Genomic DNA, 27,228 nt, shown 5'->3' with positions numbered 1-27,228 from the left:
AACAGGACAGCTACATGAAAGAAGAGGCAACTGGACCATTTTCTTTCACCGTACACAAAAATAAACTCAAAATGGATTAAAGACCTAAATGTGAGATCTGAAACCATAAAAATCCTTGAAGAGAGCATAGGTAGTAATCTCTCTGACATTGGCTGCAGCAACATTTTTCTAGGTTTGTGTCCTGTAGCAAGGGAAATAAAAGCAAAAATAAACAATTGGGACCACATCAAAATAAAAAGTTTCTGTATAGCAAAGGAAATAATTAACAAAACTGAAAGGCAGCCTATGGAATGGGAAAAGATATTTGCAAATGACATATCTGATAAATGGTTAGTATCCAAAATATATAAAGAACTGATACAACTTGATATTCAAAAAACAAATAATCCAATAAAGAAACAGGCAGAGGACATGAATAGACATTTCTCTAAAGAAGACATACAGATAGCCAACAGACACATGAAAAGATGCTCAATATCACTCAACATCAGGGAAATGCAAATGAAAACTACAGTGAGATATCACCTCACACCTGTCAGAATGGCTAAAATCAACAACACAAGAAGCAACAAGTGGTGGTGCAGATGTGGAGAAAAAACAACCGTCTTGCACTGTTTGTGGGAATGGAAATTGGTGTAGCCACTGTGGAAAATGGTATGGAGGATCCTCAGAAAATTAAAAATAGAATTACCCTATGATCCAGGAATTGCACTACTGGATATTTACCCTCCAAATATGAAAAGACTAGTTCAAAGGGATACATGCATCCCTCTGTTTATTGCAGTATTATTTACAATAGCCAAACTAAGGAAGCAGCATGTGTCCATCAACTGATGAATAGATAAAGAAGATGTGGTATACATATACAATGGAATATTTTTCAGCCATAAAAAGAATGAAATCTTGCCATTTGCAACAACATGGATAGAGCTAGAGAGTAAGAGAAATAAGTCAGTCAGAGAAGGACAAATACCATATGATCTATTCATATTAGTGGAATTTAAGAAACAAAACAAGCAAAGAGAAAAAAAGAGAGACCAAGAAACAGACTCTTAACTATAGAGAACAAAGTGAGGGTTACCAGAAGGGAGGGGGGTGGGGGGTAAAAAAAAGCTACAATTATAATATAGTAAGTGTTAATAAGAAGGAATAAAAGGTGTTAAGAGAAACTATTTCAGGGGCAACTGGGTGGCTCAGTTGGTTAAGCAGCTTTACTCTTGGTTTTAGTCAGGTCATGATCTCAAGGTCAAGGGATGGAGCCCTGTGTCAGTTTCCATGCTCAGCACAGCCTTCTTATCCCTCTCCCTCCCCCTCTGTTTCTCTGTCCCCCCCACACACTCCCTCTCTCTCAAATAAATATATAAAATATGTTTTTTTAAAAAGAGACTATTTCAGGGAGACATAATTGAGTCTGAATTATGGGGGCTGGTTGTCAGGCTGAGCCCTGAAAAGAGATGGATGGGCTTTGGAGGACAGGAAGGAAGCCTGAAGGAAGGAGCACAGTCTCAGCCAGTGGAGCCAGTGGGAGGAGCCTGTTGAAGTAAGATGTTGAAGTAAGATGTTGAAGTAAGATGTTGAAGGGTGGCGGCAAGATACTGAAGAACAGAGAGCAAATAGAGAGTGGTTAAAGATAAGGGGTCAAAGCGTGCATAGCTTCCTAAGTCCTGTGGAGGATTTTGGACTTTGTCTTAGAAGCAGTCAAGTAATTTTAAGTCATTTCAAACATGGAATGACACAATCAAATACGTGTCTTAAAAACAGCATAAATGTCATTCTACCTTGGATATAATGGATGGTCTAAAATACTGAATGGGCTTTTGAAATTCGGAGAACATCTAAAGGTTCTATTGTTACGATGGAAAAAACACTGAGCAACTTAAAGCTCTGGCTGAGCCAACCCTGGTATTTTTGTGGTCATCATGCTCAAACACAAAGCGGTCTGTTGGATAGTTTGAAAAATATATTTTAAAATAAGCCTTCCTCAACTTAAGCAGTAGTTCAGAATATTTTTAAAAAACATTATTACAATTATTTTAGAAAAAGAATTCCAACAGTTTTCATTTTTTAGAGAGTTTCATTGGTGAAATAGGCAGCCGAGGTGGAGTGGAAACAAAATGAGAATAGACTTTGGAGTCAGACAAACCTGGATTTGAACCTCACGTTGCCCACTAATGAGGGAAATACCTTCACATTTTTTATTTCTAAGGTCTTCACTGTCTTATTGGCATTTTATGAAGATTTGGAATAGAGGTTAAAGCAAGAATTTGGAAATCAAAGGAGAATTGGAATACTAGCTTTATTATAGATATGAACCTTGGGGAGCAAATCACTTGCTCTTTCTGAGCCTCAGTTTTTTTCAGCTATAGAATGGGAAGGCTAATATCTTTCACAAAGAGTTTATTCATATAAGTTGTCAAAAATCATTGCATGCTGTAAAGTGGCAAATGTTAGCTATAATGATAGTATCATGTTTCTGGGGTCTTAGCATGTTACAGAAAGGATTACAAGAGTTTAATATGTTTTCAACTTTCAAAATGTCACAAGTTTGGGTTTAGTAATGAATAACTGATATTCAGGGCCTGTTATGTAGTGGACTCTGTTCTAGGTGCTTTAGAAACATGTAATCTAATTGTCACTGTGGATTGCAAGACAGGGGGTAGTGCTCCCCATATTGCAGATGAAGACATTTAGTTTCACCCAGGTAATGTGATTTGCCCCATGCTGTGGCATAACTGAGAGATTATCCAACACTGAGCCTTGTTTTTTGTGATTTCAAGGCCATTGCGACTGCTTTTCCTCATGCTGTCTCATTTTTCTCCATGTCTACTGATGAAAGTATGTTTTGATTATAGGGCAATTTCACATTTAGCTTTACACTAATTGCCTCTCCCCTCCCCCACCTGAAGCCTAGTGGTAAAGGGTCTGATGTATTAGACATGCCATACAATGAAAATACGGTTGAATTGTATCCATATTGTTGACATAGATAGTTTTCAGTAGTCCATTTTTATATTTAAGATTCTAACCTTTAGAACATATTTTGGACAAATGCTACAAAAGATATTTCATCTCAGTGGCACATGTTCCTACCCACATAACAAATTTTCTCTTAACAGAAAACACCTGTAGTCTCTTTTGAATCATGTTAAAGATGAATTACAGCCCATTTTATAGTTCTTATTTTGACTCCATGAGTTATTCATGTTTCTAAGTCTTGTTCACACTAGGTGATACAAGATGCCTTCCTCTGAAAAGCATGATAATTGTCATAAAAATCATAGACTTAATTAGCCTTATGACCTCTTTAAGAAGTCAGTGATAAGTAACCCACATTTAATAGATGACACAAGGAAGTTAACTGATGGCTATGAGAAGTATTTCTCATATTAACCCAGTATTCTTTTTTTAAATAATTTACCCAGTATTCTTTTTTTAAATAATTTTTTATTATTGAAGTATAGTTGACAAACACTGTTATATTAATTTCAGATATACAACATAGTGATTCAACAATTCTATACATTATGCACTGTTTACCATGGTATGTGTCATTACCATCTGTCACCATACAATGTTATTACAATATTGACAATATTCCCTATGCTGTACTTCTCATCCCCGTGGCTTACTCATTTTATAACTGGAAGTTTGTACCTCTTAATCCCCTTCATCTATTTCACCCATCCCCACACCCAGTATTCTTGACTTTTACTTATGACTGCCCTACAGATGTTGGTAGAGAATAAGAATAGATTTTCCAAGGTGATTTCTCCTTTAAAAATTGCTAAACATTAACCCACTTCAGTAGATGAACTTGTATAAGATTTTGACTTGGGGCTAGGTTACCTGGGGACCATATTATTGGAAACGTTTTCTTTTCTCTCAGAATGTGTTTGACTCTCTCCAGGGGCTCATAATCCTTTAAAAATCACACAGGCATACAGGCTTCCACTTTATCTTTCACCAAAATAACATCCATTTTAAAGGCATATTTCCCAGAAGCCAGTATTTCTTCTTAGATGATAACTTTCTTCCCTTCCTCCAAGCATTTGTCATCAAATAGAAAATGGGGTCAGAAAGATTTAACTAACAGCCTTTAAAGGACCATGAGCATTATTATTCTGGGTATGGAACCACATCTTTTCTGTTCATAATTACCCTTGGTGAGGATGATCAAAATATGTGATAAAGCATATGGCTCAGGAATTTGATAGTTTTCCCCCTTAGAGAAACAACTCTTGAGTGTTTACTGTTTAGTCATTTCCTATGTTTAAAATGACCTTAATTGACCATTTTATAATTAAAATAGGATTCTAATTAAAATGATATTTAAAGAAATGTAATGTAGCCCCTAGGAATATATCAATGGTGTTCCTTTCATCTTTATTTATTGGTTGTTACTAATACTTTTTAAAAACATTTTTTAAATAGAATTGACACACTGTTATTTTAGTTTCAGGTGTGTAACATAGTGATTCAACTTCTCTATATGTTATGCTGTGCTCACCACAAGTGTAGCTACCATCTGTCACCATAAAACACTATTACAATATTATTGACTATATTCCCTACACTGCGCCATTTACTTCTATGACTTAGTGGTTACTAATTCTTTATTAGATTGTTAGTTTAGTCTCAGTACTTTGAGAGGTTGTAAACTTTCCTCAGTTATGTTTATGGTAGGAGCTCTTATGTTAAACACACGCACATACATACACCCACCTTTTGCTTTTTTTTTTTTTTTTTGGTACTTCTTATAATAATGAAGTATCATGAACTTTCATTTCAAATAGTGAGCCTTCTCAGCTACCACAGACCTTACATATATTTTTCCTTCTAATCCAAGGACCTGGACTATCTTTTCTTTTATTTTTTTGATATTAAATGTTTTATTATTTCCCCCTGCCTTCAACTTGGTAATTGATATAATGAAACTATGTATAAAAGTCAGTATTTCACATACATACTTCCTGTACTCTTTACTCTTTTAAATAAGTAAAAAATTATTACTGGACTATCTTTTCTTTACTATTTTTCTTTTCCTATGTGTTTTTAAAAGTTTATTATTATAATACCAGAAGCTACTTTGTCTTTTCAGCTGTAAGAAAGTTCCTGAAAAACTAGGATACCAGATATACATCTGCTATTACCTTTGGCATGCTCTACCAAGCAAGTTGAAATTTATCTAAGCCACAAAGATATCTCCCTGGTTACCCTGCCAGTACTTAGCTCTCTTGGCTTTAGACTGCTTTAGTATAAAATAAAAGGTCTCCAGTGTTGCTAACTAGGTAATTTTTCAGGTTCCAGCTTTAGGTTGCCCTTCCTTTTTTAGTATTTTGGAATATAACAATTGGACACTGTTTCATATATATACTGATATTTGACCTCTTTCCAATTGCTCCATGATCATATCCAGCTGTCCATGCAATGGTTATTGACAAAAGTACAGAACCAATCTGAAAAGGGAACTTAATGTTGAATATATCTAGCCTCAGTATTACATGCTTTTTGCCCGACACTGGTAAATTCTTGGGTTTTAAAGCAGAAAGAAACTATTAGGAGTCATCTAGTGAGTTAACTCCACTTTACAGATAAAGAAAAATGAAGGCATCAGGGCTACTTAGCTTTAAAATTGTTCATGAATAACTTTCATTCATTCATTCAACAAACATTAGATAGAGTCCTTACCCTGTATGGGTCCTAGAGCTATTAAGTCTAAACACTGTCCATTGGAAGAGGAAAATGGACAAATAATTACCATATCCAGTGAAAACTTATATCATAGAGCACTGGGTGTTATTCGCAACTAATGAATCATTGAACATTATACCAAAAACTAATGATGTACTAGATGCTGGCTAATTAAAAAAAAAGAAAAGAAAACTTATTATCATAAAGGCACATTTAAAGCCTCTCTGAGGTCACACCTTTGACTGTAGAAGAGTTGACATAGGCAATGGGAGTTTCATTGTAAAGAACTATTAAGTATCAGAGGAGGAGCAAGATGGCTGGGAGTAGGAGACCTAAATTTCGTCTGGTCCCAGGAATTCAGCTAGATAGGGATCAAACCATTCTGAACACCTACTCACGAACTCAACATGAACACAACAGGAGATTGAAGAAAAGAATAGCAGCAACTCTGAACAGAAAAGCGACCACTTTCTGGAAGGTAGGACGTGCGGAGAAGTGAATCTGAGGCGATATTCGGGAGGATAGATGGCGGGGGAGGGGGCCTCCATTGGCCGCTTCTGGCAAGTGATAGAGCAGAGGAGCACAAAATCAGAACTTTTAGAAGTCTGCTCCGCTGAGGGACGTCGCTCCAGTGGCTAAATGGGGGATGGAACCCTCACAGGACAGTGTGGTCTCAGGACCCTCAGGGTCACAGAAAGACCAGGGGTTCCCTGAGTGTGGCAGAGCTCTCAGATATTGGAGCAGGGAAGCCGGCTGCAGAGACGGAGCTGAGGAACGGTTTCTCAGCTTGGGGTTGCCATAAACCATGATCCGCAGCACAGCCGGGCCACTGCTCCTCCAGCAGGGACCCAACAAGTGGCAGATCCAGGGAGACTCCCCTTCCTCCCCCGAGAGGAGTGGTGCGGGAGCGCATCCCAGGGATCTGCTGGGTTTGAAGACTCCACATAGGGTCAGGTGCCAGAGATAGAAATGCTTGGTCACAGGCTGGGGGGGAGCATGGAGTGTGTCCGGAGACCGGGGAGATGGGAGTGATTGACTGCTTTTCTCTGGGGGCGCACGAGGAGTGCGGCCCCGAGTTCTCGGCTCCTCCGGGGCAGAGATTGGGAGGCCGCCATTTTCACTCTCGTCCTCCAAAGCTGTAGGGAAAGCTTGCAGGGAATCAAAAGCTCCCGAGAGCAAACCTGAGCAGATTACTTAGCCCGACCCAGCAAGGGCGGGGCAATTCCGCCTCCAGCAAAGACATTTGGGAACCACGGCAACAGGCCCGTCCCCCAGAAGATCAGCAAGAACCGCCAGCCAAGACCAAGTTTACTGATTAATGAGAACAGCAGAACTCCAGCCTAGGGGAATACAGCACATAGAATTTGTGGCTTTTTCCCCCATGATTCTTTAGCCTTTCAAAGTTAATTTTTTTAATTTTCTTTTTTTCTTTTTCTGTTTTTTTAATTTTTCTTTTTCCCTTTTTCAACCAACATCTTATCAATCCCTTTTTTAAAAATCTTTTTTATTTTTCATTTTTAGAGTCATATTCTATCCCTTCATTGTAGTTAACCTTATTTTTGGTGTATATATATATATATATATATATAAGTTGTTCTCTCTTTAAAATTTTGGGATACAGTTTCTTCTCACAGACCAAAATATACTCTAAATCTCTAGTGTATGCCTTTGTTCTAGTCTCCTGCCTGATCACATTCTCTCCCTTTTTTTTTTAAATTTCTCTTCTTTCTTTTTCCAACCAACTTCTTATCTTATCAATTCCTTTTATAAAATCTTCTATAATTTTCATCTTTACAGTCATATTCCATCCCTTCTTTGTATTTATCCTTATTTTTGTATATATATAAGTTTTTCTTTCTTTAAAATTTTGGGAGGCAGTTTCTTCTAACAGACCAAAATATGCCCAAATTCTAGTGTCTGGCACTGATCTATTCACCAGACTGATCATATTCTTTTTTTTTTCTTTCCCTTTCTTTTCCCCCCAGTTTTCGGGTCTCTTCTGATTTGTATAGTGTATATTTTTCTGGAGTCATTGTTACCCTTTTAACATTTTGTTCTCTCATCTATTCTCCTCTGGACAAAGTAACAAGACAGAAAAACTCACCTCAAAAAAAAAAAATAACAAAAGGCAGTACTGCCAGGGACCTAATCAATACAGACATTAGTAAGATGTTGGAACTAGATTTCAGAATGATGATTATAAAGATACTAGCTGGGCTTGAAGAAAGCATGGAAGATACTAGAGAAACCCTTTCTGGAGAAATAAAAGAACTAAAATCTAACCAAGTCAAAATTGAAAAGGCTATTAATGAGGTTCAATCAAAAATGGAGGCTCTAACTGCTAGGATAAATGAGGCAGAAGAGAGAATTAGTGATATAGAAGACCAAATGATGGAGAATAAAGAAGCTGAGGAAAAGAGAGATAAACCACTACTGGATCACGAGGGCAGAATTCGAGAGATAAGTGATACCAAAGGTGAAACAATATTAGAATGATTGGGATCCCAGAAGAAGAAGAAAGAAAGAGAGGGGCAGGAGGTATATTGGAGAAAATTATAGCAGAGAGCTTCCCTAATTTGGGGAAGGAAACAGGCATCAACATCCAGGAGGCACAGAGAACCCCCTTAGAATCAGTAAAAATAGGTCAACACCCCAACATCTTATAGTAAAACTTACAGGTCTCAGAGACAAAGAGAAAATCCCGAAAGCAGTTTCTACAATGATAGAAACATTAGATTGGCAGCAGACCTATCCAGAGAGACCTGGAAGGCCAGAAAGGACTGGCATGATATATTCAGAGCACTAAATGAGAAAAATAAGCAGCCAAGAGTACTATATCCAGCTAGGCTGTCATTGAAAATAGAAGGAGAGATAAAAAGCTTCCAGGACAAACAAAAACTAAAGGAATTTGCAAACACGAAACCAGCCCTACAAGAAATATTGAAAGGGGTCCTCTAGGGTTCTAGAGGGGAGGGGGTAGTGGATGGGTTAGCCTGGTGATGGGTATTGAGGAGGGCACGTTCTGCATGGAGCACTGGGTGTTATGAACAAACAATGAATCATGGAACACTGCACCAAAAACTAATGATGTAATATATGGTGATTAACATAACAATAAAAAAATAAAAAAAAAAAAGAAAGGGGTCCTCTAAGCAAAGAGAGAGCCTAAAAGCAACATAGACCAGAAAGGAACACAGAAAATATACAGTAACAGTCACCTTACAGGCAATAAAATGGCACTAAATTCATATCTTTCAATAGTGACCCTGAATGTAAATAGGCTAAATGCCCCAATCAAAAGATACAAGGTATCAGATTGGATAAAAAAACAAGATGCATCAATATGCTGCCTGCAAGAGACTCATTTTAGACCCAAAGACACCCCCACATTGAAAGTGTGGGGGTGGATAAGCATTTACCATGCTAACAGACATCAAAAGAAAGCTGGGGTGGCAATCCTTAGATCAGATAAATTAGATTTTAAACCAAAAACTATAGTAAGAGATGAGGAAGGACACTATATCATACTTAAAGGGTCTATCCAACAAGAAGATCTAACAATTGTAAATATCTATGCCCCTAACTTGGGAACAGCCAGTTATATAAGACAATTAGTAACAAAATCAAAGAAACACATTGACAACAATACAGTAATAGTAGGGGACTTTAACACCCCCCCCTCACTGAAATGGACAGATCATCTAAGCAAAAGATCAACAAGGAAATAAAGGCTTTAAATGACACCTTGGACCAAATGGACTTCACAGATATATTCAGAACATTCCATCCCAAAGCAACAGAATACACAGTCTTCTCTAGAGCCCATGGGTCATTCTCCAGAATAGATCACATCCTAGGTCACGAATCAGGTCTCAACTGGTACCAAAAGATTGGGATCATTCCCTGCGTATTTTTAGATCACAATGCTTTGAAACCAGAACTCAATCACAAGAGGAAAGTCAGAAAGAACTCAAATACATGGAGGCTAAAGAGCATCCTGCTAAAGAATGAATGGGTCAACCAGGAAATTACAAAAGAATTAAAAAAATTCATGGAAACAAATGAAAATGAAAACACAAAATCTTTGGGATGCAGCACAGGTGATCCTAAGAGGAAAGCATATAGCAATACAAGCCTTTCTCAAGAAAAAGGAAAGGTCTCAAATACACAACCTAACCCTACACCTAAAGAAGCTGGAGAAAGAACAGCAAATAAAGCCTAAGCCCAGCTGGAGAAGAGAAATAATAAAGATCAGAGCAGAAATCAATGAAACAGAAACGAAAAGAAAGGTAGAACAGATCGATGAAACTAGGAGCTGGTTCTTTGAAAGAATTAATAAAATTGATAAACCCCTGGCCAGACTTAACAAAAAGAGAAAAGAAAGGACCCAAATAAATAAAATCATGAATGAAAGAGGAGAGATCACAACCAACACCAAAGAAATACAAACAATTATAAGAACATATTATGAGCAACTCTATGCCAGCAAATTAGATAAGCTGGAAGAAATGGATGCATTCCTAGAGATGTATAAACTACCAAAATGAACCAGGAAGAAATAGGAAACTTGAACAGACCTATAACCACTAAGGAAATTGAAGCAGTCATCAAAAATCTCCCAACAAACAAAAGCCCAGGGCCAGATGGAGTCCCAGGGGAATTCTACCAAACATTTAAAGAAGAATTAATACCTATTCTTCTGAAACTGTCCCAAAAAACAGAAATGGAAGGAAAACTTCCAAACTCATTTTATGAGGCCAGCATTACCTGATCCCCAAATCAGACAAAGACCCCATCAAAAAGGAGAATTACAGACCAATATCCCTGATGAACATGGATGCCAAAATTCTCACCAAAATACTAGCCAATAGGATCCAGCAGTACATTAAAAGGATTATTCACCACGACCAAGTGGGATTTATTCCTGGGCTGCAAAGTTGGTTCAACATCCACAAATCAATCAATGTGATACAATACATTAATCAAAGAAAGAACATCAAAAACTAATGATATAATGTCTGGTGATTAACATAGCATAATAAAAAATAAATAAATAAAAATAAAAGAAAGAACAAGAACCATATGATCCTCTCAATAGATGCAGAAAAAGCATTTGACAAAGTACGGCATCCTTTCTTGATTAAAACTCTTCAGAGTGTAGGGATAGAGGGTACATACCTCAATATCATAAAAGCCATCTATGAAAAACCCACAGCAAATATCATTCTCAATGGGGAAAAACTGAGAGCGTTTCCCTAAGGTCAGGAACACGGCAGGGATGTCCACTATCACCACTGCTGCTCAACATAGTACTAGAAGTCCTAGCCACAGCAATCAGACAACAAAAAGAAATAATAGGCATCCGAATCAGTAAAGAAGAAGTCAAACTCTCACTCTTTGCAGATGATGAGATACTTTATGTGGAAAACCCAAAAGACTCCATCCCAAAACTGCTAGAACTCAAACAGGAATTCAGTAAAGTGGCAAAATATAAAGTCAATGCACAGAAATCAGCTGCATTTCTATACACCAACAACAAGAGAGAAGAAAGAGAAATTAAGGAGTCAATCCCATTTACAATTGCACACAAAACCATAAGATACCTAGGAATAAATCTAACCAAAGAGGCAAAGAATCTGTACTCAGAAAACTATAAAATACTCATGAAAGAAATTGAGGAAGATTCCATGCTCATGGATTGGAAGAACAAATATTGTGAAAATGTCAAAGCTACCTAGAGCAATCTAATATTTAATGCAATCCCCATCAAAATACCACCCACTTTTTTCAAAGAAATGGAACAAATAATCCTAAAATTTGTATGGAACCAGAAAAGACCCCCAATAGCCAGAGGAATGTTGAAAAAGCAAAGCAAAGCTGGTAGCATCACAATTCCAGACTTCAAGCTCTATTACAAAACTGTCATCATCAAGACAGTATGGTACTGGCACAAAAACAGACACATAGATCAATGGAACAGAATAGCCCCGAAATGGACCCTCAACTCTATGGTCAGCTGATCTTCGACAAAGCAGGAAAGAATGTCCAATGGAAAAAAGACAGTCTCTTCAACAAATGGTGTTGGGAAAATTGGACAGCCACATGCAGAAGAATGAAACTGGACCATTTCCTTACACCACACACAAAAATGACTCAAAATGGATGAAAGACCTAAATGTGAGACAGGAATCCATCAAAATCCTAGAGGAGAACACAGGCAGCAACCTCTCGACCTCAGCCACAGCAACTTCTTCCTAGACACATCACCAAAGGCAAGGGAAGCAAGGGCAAAAATGAACTATGGGGACTTCATCAAAAAGCTTTTGCACAATAAAAGGATCAGTCAATAAAACCAAAAGACAACCGACAGAATGGGAGAGATATTTGCAAATGACATATCAGATAAAGGGCTAGCATCCAAAATCTATAAAGAACTTATCAAACTCAACACCCAGAGAACAAATAATCCAATCAAGAAATGGGCAGAAGACATGAACAGACATTTTTCCAAAGAAGATATCCAAAGGGCCAACAGACACATGAAAAAGTCCTCAACATCACTCGGCATCAGGGAAATCCAAATCAAAACCTCAATGAGATACCATCTCACACCAGTCAGAATGGCTAAAATTAACAAGTCAGGAAATGACAGATGTTGGCAAGGATGTCGAGAAAGGGGAGCCCTCCTACACTGTTGTTGGGAATGCAAGCTGGTGCAACCACTCTGGAAAACAGTATGGAGGTTCCTCAAAAAGTTGAAAATAGAGCTACCCTATGACCCAGCAATTGCACTACTGGGTATTTACCCCAAAGATACAAATGTAGTGACCCAAAGGGGTATGTGTACCCCAATGTTTATAGCAGCAATGTCCACAATAGCCAAACTATGGAAAGAGCCAAGATGTCCATCAACAGATGAATGCATAAAAAAGATGTGTACACACACACACACACACACACACACACACACACACACACATACACACAATGGAATTTTATGCAGCCATCAAAAAACCCAAAATCTTGCCATTTTCAATGATGTGGATGGAACTAGGGGGTCATGCTAAGCGAAATAAGTCAATTTGAGAAAGTCAAGTATCATATGATCTCACTGATATGAAGAATTCTTAATCTCAGGAAACAAACTGCGGGTTGCTGGAGTAGTGGGGGGTGGGAAGGATGGGGTGGCTGGGTGATAGACGTTGGGGAGGGTAGGTGCTATGGTGAGCGCTGTGAATTGTGTTAAGACTGATGAATCACAGATCTGTACCTCTGAAACAATACATTGTATGTTAAAAAAAGAAAGTAGGAAGGGAAAAATGAAGGGGGAGAAATCAGAGTGGGGAGACAAACCATGAGAGACTATGGACTCTGAGAAACAAACTGAGGGTTTTAGAGGGGAGGGGGTGGGGGGTGGGTTAGCCCGATGATGGGTATTAAGGAGGGCACATATTGAATGGAGCACTGGGTGTTATACGCAAACAATGAATCGTGGAACACTACATCAAAAACTAATGATATAATGTATGGTGACTAACGTAAGATAATAAAATAAAATTAAAAAAATAAAAAAAGAACTATTAAGTATCTACCAGACAGGGTAGGGAGAGAAGGCATCTGGGCAGAGCAAACAGAAGTCAGGGACGAGCACATTTGCTATGAAAAATGCTTAGTGTGTTAGTGAGTGTGACAGGCACAGAGGACTTTACAATGAGGGGTGGTGAAGAAGGGCCAAGTTGTCACTGTGGGGCAGTGTTATTGGGAACATCTCGTACAGAGCGAGACATTCTGTCAGGACAAGGCTCTGTGAGTTGTGAATATGTTGAATTATTTCCAAACTGGTTGATAAACAGCCACTGATCTGAGACCCTCTCCCCTCTATGGTCCTGTTACACCTCCCAGAAGTCCTCACACCCAGTGATTTCAGCAGTTAAAGAGTTGGCAACTTGCAGGAGGCCTCTAGGACCCCTCCAGCACTGAGGTCAGTCAGGCAATGTTGATTGTGCATTTTTGAGCATCTCTCCTCTTGTATGCCATAGTAGAGAATGTGAACTTTATCATATAATGTAGGGCTTGGAAATTCAGATGCTTCCAGGGGTCAGGCAGGCTACACAGAAATGAATGGAGCAAGTGGGTACATATAACAGAGAGAGATGAGGACTGTAGTGAACTGGAGGCATCAAAATTAATTTTTTAAAAACCGTGTCAGTAAATGTAAGTGAATGGTGATTTTGACAGATGGACTGCCAGTGCTCAAATTCTGCACTATAGGTAATAGGAAAACCATAGTGTGGGTTCTTTTTTGATTTTCTTTTTAAAGTAGGGGAGTGATATAAGCTTTATTTTTTTTAGAAAAATTGCCATGAGGCTTTGATGGACAGAGATTACAGAAGAAAGAGATATGAGACCAAGAACATGAGCTGTTACTAGTTCAAAGTTTGGATAAGAAAAAGCTGGCTTAAATTAAAGGGTCTTAGATTGAATATGGAAACAAAGTTTTCTCTGTGTAATAAAACAATAGAAAGGATTATTAAGGAAGATATGCAATTTCTGTCTTAAAAATTTCAAGTACCAAAAGGACAGTGGTAGAAGCTAAACCCAATGATTTCTCAGGGAACTTTCTAGGTCTACGATCCTCTGGAGCACAATTTAGGCACAGTATTTGTGGAGAAACAAACAAAAAATCTGTGGGTGGTGAAATGGAGTGGAAGAAATGCTGAAAGAACCCTTTAATACTACCAAGCAGGGGATTAATATAGTAATGTTAAGGTGTTTTTTTTAGCAATTCTGAGGTCTATTCATAAATTTAGCAAATTTGAGTATATACTATATGCTAGACAATATGCACATTAAATAGCACTCATTACTTCATTTATTGAGAATTGACTACATACTTAGCACACTTCTAGGCACTGTGGATAAACTAGAGAATAAAACATGCAATCCCTGCCCTCCAGGAATGTCTATTCTAGGGGAGGAGCCAGGCAATAAACCTACTAGAAGGTTAGGTTATGGTGAGCAAACCTAGAAGGATGGATTGAGGCTGGGGAAGACTTGAGACAGGAACCAGCTAGGTATGTAATTTCTGGGGAAATTAGAGTGTTGGAAAGGTGATCACTGTACAAAACACAACAGAAGAGTCTGCATAGACCTAAAAGTAGCAGAACTTGGAATGGAAGGAATAGAAGGGGGCAAGGTTGAAGAGAAAAAAATCACAATTGTGAGTCTAAAGTGTTGAACACTTGTAGTAGTAAAAGTGGCGAATTTGAGATTTTGGTGAGACACCCAAGTGTAGCTCTTTCCTTAGATCAGCATTTCTCGAATTTTGGTGTGTGTCAGAATCATCTGAGGAACTTGACAAAAATAAAAAGATAGGGCCTATTCCTTCAACCCACCTGAACCTCTGTTTTTTATTAGCTTACCAGGTGATTCTCATACAAATTCTGTGAACCACTAGCTTAGATAACCAGAGATCTAAGCCGGTATAAAGGGATTGAACTATGGGCTGGAGATGTATATTTTGGAGTTAAAGAAAGTGTTGAGATTATGGATGGGTCGGCTCTCCCAGCTGAGTATGAAGGGGCAGGAGGAGTAACCATAGGACAATGTGTGGTTGCATATATGTAGTTGATGGGAAGACAAGAAAGAGCCTGAAAGACAAACACATGAATTATTTAGCATAAAGGGAAAGTGCAGAGAGCTCAGTTTCCCTTTAATTGGAATATGGGCCCCATGGGGACAGACCTCAGGGTTACCTCACACCTGGCATTGTGCCCAGCACTTAATAGGTACTTATCAATATTTGTTTATTGATGAATCAATGTATATATGAATGGCTATTACAAAAGCCCCCCCAAAAAAGCTAAGAAGACATTTTCAGGAAAATGTAGGTAATCCTATCAATTGCAGTAGCTGGAGGACAAGAAGGCTGAAACATATAGGAGTGTTGGTAGACTGAGTCAGAAGGAAGCTATTGCTATAAAGAGATGGGGTAATTAAGTGCAAGCAGTGAATTTAGGCTCTGTGGTCATTTATAGCATTCATCCTGAGCTGTTCATGAGCATTGTAAGGGCAATAAGATATATATATATATATATATATATATATATATATATATATATATATATATATATATACACACACACACACACTCACACACAGTACACATACACATGCAAATGTATATATGTGTAATGTTTGTATGCATGTATATGTATAAAAGTATAGACGTTCAGCTCTAGAATCTTTGTGCCCTGTTGCTCTGTCAATGTCCTATAGCTGCCTCTTTCAGGTTGTAAATCTTGGGGGCAGGAGGTTCTCTCAGGAGTCTTCAAGGTTGTGGAGGGTTGTCTTTGGGAAGTTAGAACACAAACAAAGGCAATAGGATGCTAGATTCATGTCTCCAGTAAGCTGCATACTCCACTTGCTGCTTTGTTTTTCAGTGGTTCTTTGGTCCCCAAGAATAGATATGATTTGTAGAAATTGCATAAAAATATTAAATCTTACTTTAAGATCTGTTAAAAGCTTTTTAATTCCAGGCACACATTTCCTTTGAAAGGATAAATCTTTGTGTCATGAAGCAGAGATGCTTATTAGCCTGCTCACTGGGATCTGCAGGTTTGTAGATGAAGCATCCAACTTTTCTTGTATTTTGAAATGTCATATCCAACTGCCTCTTAATGAAGAGTCATTTATCCTTTTCACACTGTTAAGTATGGTCTATGGGGATAGACTTCTCTCAGTCCACATGAATAGAGCCCATTACTGCCGATGGAAGTTTTGCACATGCCTGAGCAGGTGAATAGGCATTGAAGTAATCTACATTTAGACTTTCACAGTAATTTTTATTTAGCTGCTTTCAGATTTCAATGATGATCTCTTTTTGTCCCTGAATGTTGTTTGACATTGATTATAGGTATCTGATAATGGATCTGAGGTTGTTACTGTAATAGGTGTAAGTATTTCTTTCCTCTGTTTCAGCTGAGAAGTTTTGAGAGTGAACTATTCACAGCCATTAAGAGACCTTCAATTTAATTTGTCATCATGCTTATTCTGTAGTTCACATTAAATCCAGAGTACTGAAGGAGCTGAACAAGTGGACTTGTAGACATCAGATAGCTGGCCATGGTTTTGGCCATGGCGTCTCAGGATGCTCAGAACTTCTTCCAGCCTCTCTCTTCCTGGATATCTCGGGTTTATGAAGCTCTCCAGCAAGCAGGAGATACGCTATCTGCTTCGCTGGTTAACTTAAGCAAACAAGACTCTAAATTGAGTGAAAAGCTAGACCAGGACTTAGATGATACTCAGATTCAGGAAACTTACTTTGAAGATGAAGAACAAGGCAATGATTGGCGTCAAGAGGATGCAAATCCCTTGTTTCTTGAAGTGGATCATTTCTCCTATTGTAATAGGGATTTGCAGGACTCTGCCCAAAGTTCGAGCCCCAGACTTAGCCAACATGCAAAGGACTCATGTTCCATAATGTCCCAGTGGCCCAATCAGACCCTTGATGACCAAAAGCCACCACATGTGCTTTCTTCTATTGCTGAGGAAGAATACCACCTTGAAAAACAAAGGAGTGACCTTCAACACAGCTTTGACAGCCAGCTCTCTGGTATTTTAGAAAATGTTAATGGAAAAAAGCAAGGTAAGGTAGCCAGTGATCATTTTCTCTGGGTTCTTCCAAGGGACATTTCTACTAATTATATTTTTTTGACTTTAGTTATCATATGAAGTTTATTTTTTCCTCTCCTTATACCTTTCCACATGGTGGCTTCTTATTGAGAGATGTACTCCTCAGGAATATTTTCAACATATAAAACTGTGGGAGATCCGTATTTGTGGGGTCCATATTTCAGAACAATTGTTCAGAGCAAGTAAAATGGTGAAAACACGTCTGCAGGTTCTGTTTGAGAAGCCCTTGTGCATATGTCATGCTTTTTAAAATATCTTTTAAAATGTTTTCTTTTTTTTCACTAGGTTAGGAATCTCTAGATGTTACTATATTATTCAGTGTGAAATCCTGTGCAAAAAGCCATACTTGTTGCAAAATTTTTAGTTGATAACACTCCAAGAACACTTTTCACAGTGTTTCACTGAGACGTGATATGAGATGACAGTAGATAGGAAATCTTTGAAATAAGAATAGCTTGATTTTCTTTAAGCCTTGAGTGGAAAGGACACATTTAAAACAAACTGTCTTTAGAGCTTTATCCTGTCAGATACCTTGAATATAGTGAAATGTAATTAGCTCTGTAAAAGTAGCTGTAGTATGTCCTGGCATGAATTTTTCAGGATTCTAATGCTCAAGCCTGAACTAAGGACATTCTACTACTCTTGGGTGTGGGTATGTGACATGTGGTTGTAATGCATCTCTCACCAAGATTATTGGATCTTTTATGTGACATAAAGGTGAGGTCATTAATTCTTTTCTTTTTGGAGGGAGCAGAATTTTCCGGAATACTTCACAGCATCTTCATCCATTTTCAGTGATCCCTCTTAGCTTTATCTTTTTAGGGAAACATTTTATCCAGATACATGAAGCCTTAGAAAATGAGGAAGCATGATTTCATTTTCTTTTTATAGTACTTTTTTGATACTCATTTAAATTAATGTTGAAATACTAAAATAAATTGGTAAAAACAGAGTAGGCTGATATTCTTTCTGAATCTGATAAGCCTATAAATAAATGCAATTTCAAGTCTTTAAAAATTATCTGTGAAGATATTTCTAGAAATATCTGGGCAACCAATAGGATTTCTTAGATTTGACTTGAAATTTCTATTACTATTTAAAAAAGTCTTGCTAAGGTTGAACTACATTTAAAATTATTAACATGAATTTGGTTTAATAGTTGCTTAACATTGGGTTTTTAAAATTTTTTTAATTGTAATAATCTAATGGCAGTAAAACAATTGTGTTCATTTGTTTATTCGGGGATGTTTATTCACTAGATTGTAGCCTCTTGGAAGGCAGGGGCCACACCATAGATTAATTTTTGTATCCTTAACATAAAGCACAATGTTAGGTATATAACAGGACACCAAATAATAATTAATGATAGAACAGCAACAAAGAAAGCTAATAACTCTAAGAGGCAGATACTATTATTCTTCTCACTTCACAGTTGAGAAGACTGATGCTTAGAATGTTTGAGAATATATGCAAGATCCATATTTAGAAAGAGGCACAGCTCAGGGAGTCTGATTCTAGAGTTTATACATATTCTTTCTCTTTTTTTCCTCCCCCTTTTTAAGGTATAATTTACATATGGTAAAATTCATTCTCGTTAGCATACAGTTCTGTGAGTTTTAACACACAGTCTTGTAACCACTGCCATAATCAAGGTATAAACAGTTCCATCACCTCAAAAAATTCCCCCAATTCCCTTTGTACTCATTTCTCTTCTCTATCTCCAGCTCCTGGCAATTGCTGGTATATTTTCTCTCTATCATTTTGTCTTTTCCAGAATGCTATATAAATGGAAATATGCAGATGGTAGCCTTTTGAGTCTGACTTCTTTTATAATGCACTTACAGTAATGCATTTAAGATCCATCCATGTTGCTGTGTGTTTCAGTAGTTCACTGTTTTTTTTTTAATTGCTGAGTGGTATTCCATTGCATGAATGCACCATAGTTTGTTGATCCATTCATCAGCTGAGGAATATTTGGGTTGTTTCCAGTTTTTAGCAATGTAAATAAAGCTGCTATAAACATTTGCAAAACAGGCTTCGGTGCAAATGTCAGTTTTCACTTCAACTAGGTAAATACCTAGGAGTGGGGTTGTTGGGTCATATGGGAGGTATATGTTCAATTTTATAAAAAAAATTCTACTGTTTTCTGAAGTACCATTTTGCATTCCCCAAAGTAATGTATGAGATTTCTAGTCACTCATATCCTCACCAGCACTTTGCAGTAATGTTATTATAAAAAAAAATTTTTTTTTAGCCATTCTCATACGTGTATAGTGATAGCTCACGTTGGGAGATAACTCTCCATTGGTCTTCTGCATTTTAGCATGTCCTATGAGCAAAGCCACAAACAGCCTTTTATTTTGGACTATCTTTTCAAGAATGTTTGTATGACAAAGAACCTTGGAAGATATAGTGTCTCTCTTCAGAGTAGAGAGATTTGTTTGCTACTCAGTCTAATAAAGATAATGTCTCTCTTCAGGGTGAAGCTTAGGCAGATTTGCTTGCAAATGGTAGAGATTTTGCAAGCTTGGTGTTCCTTGGCTGTGACATAAACCCACTGCATGCACAGCATCTATCTGCACCTGTCTCTGCATCGCCTCTATAGTACTTGGACAGTGGGGGACTGACGTGAATGTGGTGTTCATGTTGTATGTTGTGCTGGCATAAACTGTCCTTTGTCTCTGACCAGAAGTCTTGCCTCTTTCGCCAACAACCATAAAACAGTAGCAGGCTAACTTGTTGCTGTGCAAGTAAGATAAAGTATCAGGCCTTTCCTAGGTTTTTAACATATCATTTTGATTTTAATTTGCATTTCCCTAATAACTAATGGCATTGAGCATCTTTTCATGTAGTTATCTATCATCTGTGTAGCTTCTTTAGTAAAATCTTCAAATCTTTTGTCCACTTTTATTGAATTGCTTTTTTAATTTTGAGATTTGAAAGTTATGTTTATATTCTGAGTATGAGTTACTTTTCTGTGGTCTTTTCTATTGGTCTATGATTTACAAATATTTTCTGCCAGTTTTGTGGCTTGACTTTTTATTCTTTTAACAGTGTCCCTCAAAACACAGGGACTCTTAATTACATGAGACCCAACTCATCAATTTTTTTAAATGAATTCTGCTTTCATTATCATCTCTAAGAAATATTCATGTAGCCTGGGGTCACAAAGATTTTTTTGTGTTTTATTCTAGAAATTTTAGAGTTTTGGGTTTTACATTTAGGGATATCCATTTTGATCCATTTTGAGGTAATTTTTTTTATGATATGAGGTATGGATGGAGGTGTTTCCCTCCCACCCTCAGTATAGATGTTTAATCATTCTTGCCTCATTTGTAGAAATGACTACCCTTTCTTCATTATGTGCTTTGGTATCTTTGTCAGAAATATATTATCTATATATGTGTGTCTAGTGCTAGACTCTCTATTTTCCCATTAATCTATATTTGTATTCTTTCTCCAGTATCACACTGTCTTGATTCCTATAGCTGTATAATAGGTCTTGAAATCAGGTAGTGTGAGCCCTTCAACTTTATTATTAAAAAATTGTTTGACTATTCTAGTTTATTTGCTTTTCCATATAATTTTTAGAGTAAGCTTTTGATTAAAAAAATATGCTGGGAATTTGATTGGAATTATGTTGAATCCATAGATCAATTTGGAAACAAGACAGAGGATCATAAGGGAAGGGAGAGAAAAATGAAACAAGACAAAACCAGAAAGGGAGACAAACCATAAGAGACTCTTAATCTCAGAAAACAAACTGAGGGTTGCTGGAGTGGAGGGGGTTGGGAGGGATGGGGTGGCTGGGTGATGGACATTGAGGAGCGTATGTACTATGGTGAGTGCTGTGAATTGTGCAAGACTGATGAATCACAGACCTGTACCCCTGAAACAAATAATACATTATATGTTAATAAAAATTTAAAAAAATGACATGTTAATAACTTTTGTTTTTCAATTCATGAACATGGTATATTGCTTTATTTAGTGCTTGGATTTTTGTCTATGTGTTTTGTTTTGTAGTTTCCAGCATAAAAGTTTCATACATATTTTGTTAGATTTATACCTAAGTATTTCCTTTTTTTGGATTCTATTGTAAATAGAACTTTTATAACTTTCAATTTGAAACTGCTGCTTGTTAGTATATAAAAATACCATTAACTTTTATCTGCAACCAAAAATTATTAATATGTTGTCATTCTATTAAAAACATCTAGTTTCCCTTTGACTTCCTCTTTGATGCATGGTTTATTTAAAAGTATGTTAGTTATGTTCCATATATTAGGAATATTTTAGGTAACTTTCTGTAACCAATTTCTAGTTTAATCCAGTTATGGTCTAAGCACATATTTTATATGATTTTGGTTTTTTAAAATTAATTGTTTTGTTTTATCACTCTGAATATGTTCTGACTTGTTGGATATTTCCTGTGTACTTGAAAAAGACTGTATTTTGCTGTTGTTGGGCACAGTGTTTTACAAATTACTTCAAGTTTTTTGAGGCTGGTTTTTTCAGATTTTTTATATACTTATTTTATCTACTAATTTTGCCAACTGATTTTGTTCTGTTGATTACTAAGAGAAAAGTATTGCAGTCTCTAATTTTTCTTGTGGATTTATTTCTCTTTTCCAGTTCTATTGGTTTTTGCTTCATGTAGTTTGAAGCCCTGTTGTTAATTTCATACACATTTTAGAAATATGTGTTTCCTTGATGAATTGACCTCTTGCTCATTATGTTATATACCTTTTTTATCCCTAAAGTCTATTTTGATATTGATATGGCTCCTCCAGCTTTCTTTTGATTAGCGTTGGCATGGTATATTCTTTTCTATTCATTAACTTTATTTTTAAAAAACATTTAAAAATATTTATTTGAGAGAGAGAGAGCACAAGTGGCGGGGGAGGGGCAAAGGGAGAGGGAGGAAGCAGACCTCCCTCTGAGCAGGGAGTCTGACATGGGGCTCCATCCCAGGACCTCAAGATTATGACCTGAGCTGAAGACAAATGCTTAACTGACTGAGCCACCAAGGTGCCCCTATTCATTAATTTTAAATTTGTCTTTATATTTGTAGTGGGATTCTTGTACATGGCATAAAATTGGGTCTTATTTTTTTAAAATCCAATCTGACAAATTTTCACTGTTAATTGATCTTAACTTTATATTTAATGTAATTATTGATATTGTTGAACTAAAATCTGTCATCTTATTAGATTGTTTCTTATCTGTTTCATCTATTCTTTGTCTCTTTTATCCTATTTTTTTCATGTCTTCTTTTGAGTTGAATATTTTTAAGATTCCATTTCACCTTTACTCTGGGCTCATTATTTATATCTCTTTTTTTAAATTAAAAAAATTTTATATCTCTTTTTAAAAATGTTTAGTGGTCATCCTAGGATTTATGATATATATCCTTAATTGCAGTCTGTCTTGAAATAATATTTTACTGCTTTACGCATAGTTTGGTGATGCTACAACAGTGTATTCCCAATTCCTCCTTCATGTCCTTTGTTTTATTGTGATGTATTTTACTTTTATACATGCAGTAAGTCTCAATACATTGATGCTGTTTTGCTTTAGATGGTTGGTTGTCTCTCTAAATAATTAAAATAAGGAAAAAGGAATTTTATATTTACCTCATTTATGCTGTTTGAAGCTCTTTAGCTTGTGCATATATGCTGCTACTGAATTATCTTAGTTGTTTGTCTGAAAAATATTTATTTTTGAATATATTTCAGCAAGGTATGGAATTCTGAGTTGACACTTATTTTTTCCCAGCACTTTAAGGTTGTCATTTCACTGTCTTATGGCTTGCATAGTTTTCATATGAGAAGTATGCTATAATTCTTTTGTTCCTCTGTATGTAATGTGTCTTTTTTCTACTGGATACCTTCAAGATTTTGTGTTTATCTGTGGTTTCCAGCAGCTGGATTAGGGGTGTGTGTGTGTGTGTGTGTGTGTGTGCGCACGCGCGCGTGCATCTGTGTGTGTGTGTTCTGGTATTCATTTTTCTTGGTGTTCTCTGACCTTTTTGTGTCTGTGGTTTAGTGAGTTTCATTACTTTTGGAAAATTCTTGGCTATCATCTCTTCAAATATTGCTTCTAATACATTCTATTTTGCTCATCTCTTTAGTATTCTAGTTATACAAATATTAGACCATTTGATATCATCCCATAGCTCTTTTTCCTTCACTATTTTTTACCTTTTTGTATTTCAGTATAGGTAGCACAATCTAATGTCATATATTCTTCAAGTTTACTATTATTTTCTTTGTATCAGTTCTGATGATAAGTCCACTGAAAGCATTCTTCATCTCTGTTACCATATTTTTTATTTCTAGCATTTTGATTTGACTTTTTAAAAATAATTTCAGGCTTCTTTGCTGAAATTCTGTATGAGTTTATGCATGTTTCCCCCTTTTCTTATTATGGCTTTTAAAATATTAATTATAGTTTTTTTAAAAGATTTTATTTATTTATTTGAGAGAGAGAATGAGAAAGAGATAGCACGAGGTAGGGGGAAGGTCAGAGGGAGAAGCAAGTTCCCCACTGAGCAGGGAGTCAGGTGGGACTTGATCCGTGGGACTCCAGAATCATGACGTGAGCCGAAGGCAGTCGTTTAACCAACTGAGCCACCCATGCGCCCAATTATAGTTATTTTAAATTTCCTGTCTGATAGTTCCAACGTCTGAGTCATCTCTGAGTTTGGCTTTTTTGGTTGCTTTGTCTATTGACAGTGTATTTTTCCTTTCTGTTTTTGTTGCTTGTCTTGTAATTTTTGATTCAAAATCAAACATCATAGGTAGGGAATGTAAATAGTATTTCTGTCTGGAAATAGGTTAGCCTTTTCTAAAGCTGGGAGAAAATTGAGTCAATTTAATCAGAATTTGATCTGGGTTTGGGCTTTGCTGTTGGTTAATCTCAGTGCCGTATAAGCTTCAAAATTTTCTATTATTACATTGTGTTTGGGATAGGGGCTTGTTTTCTACAGAGTTTTGTCAAAATCTTCTCCATCTTCCACTTTGAGTCTCCTCTTTTTGTCTGTGCCTCAGAAAGGGTCTCTCTTTTTAGGCTTTGTCCCTTTCCCAGAAGGAACCTGCTCTGTATCTATTACTTGGTGTTTGCTAATGTGGTGTGGTTGTGTTGTAAGTTTCTGTTTTGTGCTGTTAGGGAGCAGCCTGTTTTAGGCAGGTCTTATGTCCCTATGCCTTAGGGTTAGGGTCTTCTCAGTAATCCTGCCCTCCCCCAATGGTATGACCCCAAGACTTCTTTCTGCCCCTTCCCCAGAGGTGGAAGTTTTTATTTTGTTTTATTCACTCACTTAATGTCTTTAACTGTAGTCTGGGAGGTGACAAAATCTGCTGCCCTTCCCTAAGTGGCTTAAAGCTTTTGTTCCATAATGGGAATATAATAGAGGAATCTTAGTGAGACTTCTTACCTTTCCTATGGCATCTGCTCTTCTCCTCTTCCAGACTATACAATGAGAGAAACTTTCTTCATTCTTGCCCTGCCACGCCCTCAGTCTTTCTTGTGAGTACTAGGTGAGTTTTGTGGAGAAGAGCTTCTAAATGGGCTTCAATTTTCTTTGGATTTGTGACTCCTTTGGGTTTTGTACTCTTGTGCTGGTCCACACTTGGCCTTTAGAAATTTCTTGAAAATATTAACTTAATTCTTCTGACCGTCTTATGTAAAAATCCAACAACCGCCTTTAGCAAGAAAATGCTTGAAGTCTTTATCCCTTGAAAGAAGTTTTCTTTTTTTAGCTTTTGGATTTGTTGGTTGCATTATGATCTCAGCTCTCTGATGAGTTTAAGAGAATGTGTCATTTTACAAAATACCTAAATTTTGTTGTTGTTGTTTAAAGAGTGGGAGCATTATTTCCAATGTTCTACATCCTAACTCGAAGCTGGGACTTAGATCTTTCACACTTAACACTGTACTTTAAAATTGAATTGGACATTCTTATTAATTGGGTAGCATGTTTGGGCTGGAAGATAAATGTACAAAGAACATATTGGTTTTTTTGTAATGAGTTCCTTAATTCCTAAAAGATAGCTATATGTAATAAGTCCTACGAAAATGTTTATATAAAGTTAGAACAGTTAAGTACATGGTAACTCTTGAGATGATTTTGCCAGAGGTGATCCAAAAAGGTTCCACAAAGCAGATGATGTAGGACTGCAAACTCCGAGCATGAGTCAGAATTTAATGGTGAATGGAGGGAGAAAGACATTTCTTTTGGAGGAAATGGCATGAACACAGCCATGTGGACAAGTCCGACATTTTCAGGGATGGAAAATGAGGCTAGATCTTAGGCTGCAGTTGGGAAGGTCTTTGTTTTTCTGTGTTAAAGACTTAACTTTTATTTTGTAAGTAGTTGGAATCTCAAAAATATCATAATCACGAGTGACACCAGTGGAGTCTTGTTTTAGGATAACTCTAGCATCAGTTTGGAGGCTAATGTGGGAGAAAGAATGTATGTTAGGGAGCTATTGTAGTAACTTATAAGAAGAAATGGTGTCTAGAACAATATGAATATATAGAGAGAAATGTTGTCATTATTTTCATGACAAAATAATGTCATCAAAAAGGCATCTCAGAGAGTCTTTGACAGGACTCTGACAGAGCAATAGTGCATTGGCTTATTACAATGGAGGCAGAAGTCTAGGTTTCTCTCTTGGCCTCCTTCACTCTTGAAGGGGTGGTCCTCATTAATGTTGGGTTGGGATGGGAGTTCTATCTTCCCATGTGATTTCCACTAACACTGAGTTGAGGGTAGCCTTATTACTGTTAGGTGATGGTGAAAGTTCTGTCTCCACTAGAGCTCCTCTGATACCACCCAAGTTGGGAGGGGCACAAAAGCCTCAATACTTTCAGGTCGGGGTCCCGGCTCCTCACGTGGCCTATTCTGATACTGCAGAGGTGGTGGATGCTCATTATTGGCTATCAAAAATGAAAGTCCTGGATCCCTCCTTTGCCTTCTCTGGCACTCTCTGGTGGGGGACTTGGGGTGCCTCATTACATCTTGGTGAGGATGGAAGTCTAGGCTCCCCATTTGGACTTTGCTGGCATGGATGAGGGTAGGAAACAGTTTTTTCTGTGCTGTTTGTCTAGAGTAGAACATTTATTGTCTAAGAGTTTTCTGTTTTGCTAGGCTGCCCCTTCCCTGGTCCTTTGCATAAAGAGAGTAGGCTTTTCTTGGGGCCTTTGTTGTCTGTGCTTGTTGTAATTTCTGGGTTGCCAATTTCTTCAGCTTCACTCTGGGATATGTGTGGCAAAAGAACCCAGGAAACTCACCACCATGTTGTTCCTTGAATTTCATGGTTCCTGGTAAGTCTGCCATCTTCTCTGTACCTTTTGGTCTGCTTACCTTTGTTTCATATAGGATTTTTGGTTGTACTTAGGGGAAGAATAGGGAAAAGTACAGCTATTCTATCTTCCTGGAAGTGTAAGTCTTTAAATTAGTCCTTAACAGCATTATGACTAAATCTCATCCACTTCTCTCCATTTCACAGTGAAAATAAAAGCAGAAAATGGTAAAGGGAGACGTGTTTCTATAGATTGATATGGGGAGAAACATTTCTCTAAAATGAGAGGTTTTGTATGATGGCTGTTCTCACTTAATCAAATGTTTATTGACTGTCTACCATGTACAAAGCACTATAGGGAATGGATAAGTATACACAAGTATAAGCCATGGGCCTCTCCTTCAGATTATTGAAAAGCTTATACCATTTGTTTAATATATTCCAGAAGATGTACAAATGTTTTTAATGTCCTGACTGTTGGTGGCAGTGGGAATGGGGATGCAGCAGAGATCTAGAATGAGACAGTCTCCTTGGC

At 37.1% G+C, this 27,228-nt stretch overlaps 1 protein-coding gene across 1 annotated transcript in view; it reads left to right on the top strand.

Annotated features, from left to right (window-relative positions):
- The first annotated feature begins 16,815 nt into the window (after positions 1–16,815).
- SYT16 (synaptotagmin 16) overlaps positions 16,816–27,228 on the top strand; it is a 111,299-nt gene continuing 100,886 nt past the window's right edge. The window contains exon 1 of the mRNA XM_027570800.2: positions 16,816–17,338. Coding sequence (XP_027426601.1) covers positions 16,816–17,338 — 523 coding nt within the window. The remainder of the gene's footprint in view (positions 17,339–27,228) is intronic.

Source organism: Zalophus californianus, chromosome 6, assembly GCF_009762305.2.
Source record: "Zalophus californianus isolate mZalCal1 chromosome 6, mZalCal1.pri.v2, whole genome shotgun sequence".
In the NCBI taxonomy this organism is placed as follows: domain Eukaryota; kingdom Metazoa; phylum Chordata; class Mammalia; order Carnivora; family Otariidae; genus Zalophus; species Zalophus californianus.
The sequence above is the reverse complement of the archived record's forward strand: the minus strand, read 5'-3'. Positions and strand labels throughout refer to the sequence as shown.